General features: G+C 47.2%; 1 protein-coding gene across 1 annotated transcript; it reads right to left on the bottom strand.

Moving 5' to 3' along the window:
- Nucleotides 1–438: 438 nt before the first annotated feature.
- On the bottom strand, nucleotides 439–3,878 carry NGA_0474800 (uncharacterized protein). Its single transcript, XM_005853651.1, has 3 exons — nucleotides 2,333–3,878; nucleotides 1,028–2,178; nucleotides 439–936 (listed from the first exon to the last, which is right to left on the bottom strand). The coding sequence occupies exons 1-3, from the start codon at nucleotides 3,863–3,865 to the stop codon at nucleotides 834–836; spliced, it is 2,787 nt and encodes a 928-aa protein (XP_005853713.1). The 5' UTR covers nucleotides 3,866–3,878; the 3' UTR covers nucleotides 439–833.
- Between the last annotated feature and the right edge of the window lie 2,633 nt (nucleotides 3,879–6,511).

Genomic DNA, 6,511 nt, shown 5'->3' with positions numbered 1-6,511 from the left:
GGGAGGGACCGAAAGAGAGAGACGGCCCTTCCATACACCTGTCCAAAGGGCGACGCTCTCCCCGAGTCCTCCTACGATACACTTATGCCGGCGACGGGGCGGGCGAGGTTACCCGAGGAGAGGCGGGAAGGAGGGAGGGGAGGGGATGGACACGAATACAAAACTCTGCTGGGGGAATGGGGGGATACGAGTGGGCAAGGCGGTGAAGCGCGTCCGTTGACATTTGGAGAGTACCTCAGCATAGCTCAAAGTGAAAGGAAAGGGGATGGATTTATTGAAGCTGAACGCCTCATCCCTAGATATTTTTCTCTTTAAAAAAATCTCGTGTTTTGGAGGTGAGAATTCTTGAATTTAGAGCGCATGTGTGGAACAGTAAAAGCAAGAGGCAATGAATAGAAAAGCTGCTGCTCAACGATGGTGGATGAGCGTTTGTAGAGATTTTGTACGAGACAAGATTGCTTAATTCTACAATTTCAGTAAGCGTGGACATTTTTTTGCTATACCTAAACAATGCTGGGAGCAGGAGCCGACATAAGTATCATTTAACACCCTATTAAGAGGCTTTTAATTTTCATAGCTTGGATTGGAAGCACATTTGTGAATCTTCCGAGCATGCTCAAGCCTCTTCTTTGCTGTCCAACCTTCTTGAATTCCTTTCGCTGGAGCTAATCTCAACAGTTGATGGCACAGAGTAGCATAGTCTTGAAGGGTGTAGAGATCGCAGAAAATCTTACGAAGGAGAAGGTATGAGTAAGGCAGTTTCTTCACGGACACCTGTACGCAAGAGGTGAGGGGTTCAACGCGAAAAACTATCCTTGACGCGTACCTTGCGCTTACAAAAGACGAGGACGAGGAGGAAGAATAGGAGGAAGAGGTTTGGTAATTGGAGGTTTGAGGGCTGCAAAGAGGGAATTACCTTTGACGTACTCAATGTCACTGCATCGTTGAAAGGATACGAAAACACAAGGCATGACGAGGTAAGTATAAAGATATCGTCATAATATGAAACACGTGTCATATCACCTACCAAGTTGAATGACACAAGCACAGATCTTCGACCCCTGGAAATGTATGATCCACGGTGAAAAAGAAATTGGGTTTGAGCTTCGCCTCGTAGTAGCATTTTATCCAGCAAGCTTGCTCGGTCTCGCCGGGACGAAGCGTATAGAAGGAAACCGGAGTCTCTTTGCATTTAAGATTCGAGGGATAGCGTTTAAGTGACTCTTCAGTCGGCACAAGAGGTCCCCAAAGACTGACATCATCGAGAAGCGCCGCGCATTTAGGGAAGTCCTGCTTGAGACCGAAATTCGGAATCGCTCCAAACACAGCAGCAAAATCGGCGTCAAATTTCCATATATTCTCAGGGAATTTAGGGAAAAGATATTTCATAACGCTTAAGCAATCGTCTGTGATATAACTGTCTCCAGTGGGATCTTCATCATAAGCTGTGATGCCTCCGTATGGTATCCATCCAAACGGCCAAATATGTTTGGGATTTGTATAAACACAATAGGAGTACAAATTACGACTGCCGAATTCTTCCAGCACAACGTATTTGCCTTCCTCATTCAAGCTTTCGAAATATCGCTCCCAAAGCTCTCTATCTATCATCAAGGCAAACTTGTAATCGCATGTCTTCCTAGAGCAAGTTTGAGAGAATGGCCATCCGGCTGCTCCTGAGCTGCATTCCGTGTCGAGCGTTTGCATGACTTTTGATAGAAACAACGCACGGCCTTGGGTATCGAAGGTTTTGGTGAGCAAATTGTCCATTGCACCTTTCCATTTGCATTTCTCGTTGACCACATTCTGATCATACTTTCCGGGGTTGCAATACGAGTAAGTCTGTATAATCAGAATGCTTTGGGAAGCAAAGCTTGTCAACGTCGCTGCCATGTCGAGGTATGCCTTAGCGAAAGCATCGAGGGACTCCCATTTACGTCTACCGTCATCAAGCTTTTTTTTACAATAATCTAACCGGCTTTTGCCATCCTTAATGAAGTCAACCGATATCGACGCGCACATGCCTTCGGATTCCGAAATCCATGAGTTGACCGTGTGTCGGCTTCCGTAGGTGTTGCGGCCCAACTCAGTTGCATACTTCTCTTCAATTTTCATCAGAGCGGGCTCATACGTCGACGTCCATGATGGAGAGAATGCTTCATGATACCAGCTTTCAACCTGTCAATGTCGTTCCGTGTGGTATAAGAAAACCGTTGAGGACGAAATCACATTAATAGGCTCGAAGTTAGATGTCCGAGAGGGCAGGTAAGAGGAAAAGAACGCTAATATGTATTTTGTATCCAAAGCCAATCTTTGCATCAGATGATCTTACCTCCTGGTCTACAGATGCTTGGCCGTCTGTTCCCATCTTTTTCATTATATAACCGATGCTTCCAGAATGCCTCATGAAGTTGTCAAGGTCCATTTGCCAAAAATCTTTGAAGAGCGTCGTCAGATCGGTGTCTAAGGTAAGAGAGAAGGTTTGGAACTTTATATTCACGACCTCTTGTATGGCTGACGGAAAAAGACCTGTGGTCGAAGTCATTCTTAAATCGTAGGCCAAACTAGATAAGAGGTATCCGATGGACGATACCAACGAGACACCCATGCCCATCGGAGAGAATGCGGCCCCTATCACAGGTGCTGTCGTCAGCAACACGTTAGATACGCTATCTGAGAGCGCGCGTTTATCACAGCCATTTGAGCTATCTTTGCATTCTCTGATTAGATTCACTGTTGCACGGAGCGTATCCGCAGCACTCCTCAAGGACGCACTTGAATCAGGATCACCTTGGATCTTTCTTTCACTATCTTTGACCTGCCACACTCTAGTAAATGTGTCCAGCATGCCCTGATTCGTGCTTGATACTTGGGCTCCGCTTGGACCTTGCTCAATGGCATTGGCAGACCTTTCGAGGTCCCTCAGAACTTGGTCGACGGACTTCAGCGCGGCCACGTAGCTATCAGTAGAGCTCACATTACGGTCTAACTCATCAACTGCAGGGTCAATGAAGATGGAGCAATGCTCGAACGTAATCGACGCGTTCCCCATGGGATCGACGCCCCGAAAGAAATTAGACAGCGGGGAGGTCTCTGCCTGATCAGATGACTGACCAAGCTCGTAGATGACAAGTGATGAGTTGTCCTCCTGGATTCTGATTTGATGTGATGACAGTACAACGGATATGAGTGGCCCTTCAAATGATTTCTCGGACTCGTTCTGATAGACGTTAAATGTGAAGGCCGCGTTGGGCTTTTCGATGGGAAAGAACTCATCAAAGAGGTATCCGACAAAATAGCTCGTTGGCCAGACAGTTGCATACTGTGAGGGCATCTCTGCAAAAACGTAGGTATCAGGATCCATATCTACAGTGCGAAGGTGATATCGTCCTGCTGCCATTTCCAAAGTGCAGTGTTGCGCCATTTGGATGAATAAAAGTCTGGGGGCCTCCAAGGCGGCCTGAGTCTCCTGTAGGCTTGCCTCACACTTTTGGAGCTGTTTTTTGAGCTTTCTCTTGCTGACCCACTTTCTTTTTCGTGGTTTAAGAAGCAAATCACGCTTAGTGAAATGATCCTTACGTGTTACATTCATCGCCGTTTCTTCAGAGGCCGTCCCACTATAGTCAGGGGAGTTCTCAAGTTTGGCAAAATAGTCACGAAAAGAAGAGCCACGTTGATCTTGACAGCTTTTCCCACATCTCTCAGCGCTTGAACGTACGAATTCATCCAACCTGCTCGGGAGCCGAGGCTGTCCGCCAAGGCCCTGCGGTCGTTGTAGTACTGGAAGTCTGGCGGCTTGAGACTCCATTTGCATGGCGAAAAGAGCTAGTAGAATAAATGCTATTTTGGTGGATTGAGGTTTCATGCTTTGTGCTCTGCATGGAGATTGAGGAATGAACAGAACTGAGACATGATCGGGTAATGTTGGGGCACCTGAACACGAGACAGAACTCAGCTCGACCACAATTCCCGGCTACACGACCAGGATATAGTTTGCAATACAAACGCAAGATAAAGTCATTAGTGACCTTACAAGTTTCGCTCGATCTTTGTCCAAGGAAGTGACCCGACACATTTTCCATTACTCGTAGAAGAGGGCCATGGATGCGTTGAGCGAAAACCGAACCTTCTTCTAATTGACCATGTCTTCTATGACAAAGACTTTCTTACGACGCTCTTTACCAAAGGAAATACTGTACTTCTTGTTTTAAAGCCTCGAAAATAATGTCGGCTAGAGTTCCAGCAGGATGCATCAACATGAGCCACATCTAGCGTGAATCTGAGGAGCGGTTCTACTGTGGAGAAGGCGAGTTTTCCCGAGCGTTAGAACCTGAGTCTCTCTTGTCCAGACCAAAAATGTATTTTCCAAAACAATAAGCGATTTCTATGGAGGGTATGAATTACTCTTATCGCCTGTCGTGCCCTTCGTAGGCTTGCGAGTCAAAATTTAGTTCGATGCAGAACCGCAATTTGGGGACCCCGCCAGAACTCCGTCGTTCGGGCTCATTCGCTTGTGCTTTCCACCTCAGCACTGAGATATTCATTTTCAATGTTTTCAAATTCGTCCCTTCGGTGAAGCTCTGACAGTGCACAGGCTGCAACTTTTAAAGTCTGACAGTCCTCTGTGCAATTAGCGAGTCCGACTGCTCTCTGAAATAGATGTGTTGTCAATTTTTTACGAGGAACAAACTTTGAAGCTACCCATCAAGGCGTAGTTTCTGACGAGAAGCAGTGTCTTCGCCAGAGATGGGCTGAGTTGTGTTGCTCTGTCTCGAATATCAATCAGGGTGGTTAGAACGAGATTTTCGAACGCTTTTCGTGCGCATATCAGTCGTGGAAGTAAAAGTCATTCTTTGGGGCATAAAAAGTGTATATTGAGACTGTCTGTGTCCCGTCCTGCCATTTTTCGTCAAAGTGCGCACATGCACAAAATCTCTGATATCTCTCGGTCACGCTGACGGAAAGGATGTCAAAGCTCTGCGCACGCGTCAATAATAAGATTAGGATGAAAGGGAGGACATGCTGAAGTATGAAACGAAGAAGGTAAAGAGAGACCCTTTCGCCACCTTTTTAGATGCTCAACGACAAGTCACGGCGTAGCATCGTCTTCAAGAAAGCAAAACCCTGATTCGCCCCATTTATATTATTTATCCATCCAGAGTTGTGTCCCTATGCCTCTACCTTCATCCACGTCATTCCTATCCTTCGCACACTTTCATCGGGCAAAGATCGGTGCTGTCAATGCCCTCACCCGATGTCAAGCTGCGCACATTCTGGATTGCTTCTACTGCATCTTGTTTTGATCTATCGATCACAAGAAGTGTCGAGGCTTCGTTAATGATTAGGAGCTAACACTGAAGGGCTTCCGCTTACCCTCGTATGCCGGAGCGAGACATGGAGAGCGATGAGGCTTCTAGGCCTACAGCGCTCTTGCGGGATGCAGAATCTTGCCTACGAGTCGGAAGAGAAGATGCGGGGGTGAGGGTAGGCTGCTCAACGGTGAAGAGCGAGCATTTGTGCATTTTGGAAAAGGAAAAAATAGCTCATCGTGACAGATTTCGGGTAGCTTGCACACTACTTTGCCTGAAAAATGCTGGGATCAGGAACCGACGTATATATCATCAAACACTCCAGTATTGAGCTTTTTATTCGTCCATGCTGGGTTTTAAGCACATTTTGTGGATCTAAACGGCCTAACAGGGGGCATATTCAAGCCTCGCGCGTTGCTACCTCCCTTTAAACTTCTTCAACTGCCAATGGAAACGCCTCTGTGACAAGCTCACATACGACCGACATACCCCATGTTTTCGACTCGTGAACAGCCGCTGTGTGAACCTCGGCTGTGTATACAACTAAAGAAGCGATCTATCCAAGGAATGATCGGAGGGCTGCATTGGCAATAGGGCTGGTTTCGCTTGGACTCTCCTCGATTGTATCCCCCTACACTATCCCCTCTGTAAGATCTATCAAAAATATATTTGCCATGGTTCCCACCTGCTACCGGTTCTTCCCCCACTCCTGACTCCAGCGCCCATATATCACTCACAACGATGCATTCCTGCACTGCTATATATATACATTCCTGATCAGCGAGCGAACAAGCTCCCTTACACCCTTCGTACCCTGAATCCGATCCACATGCTTGGCCTGGGGCCAGTACGGTTGCATTGCTTACACAGCCCTCTGCTCGACCTCCCTGGGCATGCCCCGCGTTTAGCTGTCAGGACTAAGTATGCTGCTCTTGCCGTTGCCCTGGTCTGCATCGCTCTCATAGGGAGCACGCAATAGCTTCCCGTCCCCAGAGATCTGGTACTCGGCGAGTCCTAACAGCTCCTCTACTCCCTTCCTGACGCTGCGGTCTGGCAGCCGTTGGAGCAGAGAGGCCTCGTTGCGCAAGGCCTTTACAGCTGCGATTAGTTTCTTGTGGCTGTAAACGTCGCTGGTACATAATTTTCCCCATTTGCTAAAAAAGCACCCACACACTACAAAGAAAACTTTACAAAAAAAAAAT

The sequence above is a fragment of the Nannochloropsis gaditana genome (assembly GCF_000240725.1).
Source record: "Nannochloropsis gaditana CCMP526 unplaced genomic scaffold scaffold794, whole genome shotgun sequence".
In the NCBI taxonomy this organism is placed as follows: Eukaryota; class Eustigmatophyceae; order Eustigmatales; family Monodopsidaceae; genus Microchloropsis; species Microchloropsis gaditana.
This window is presented reverse-complemented; position numbering and strand designations above follow the sequence as displayed.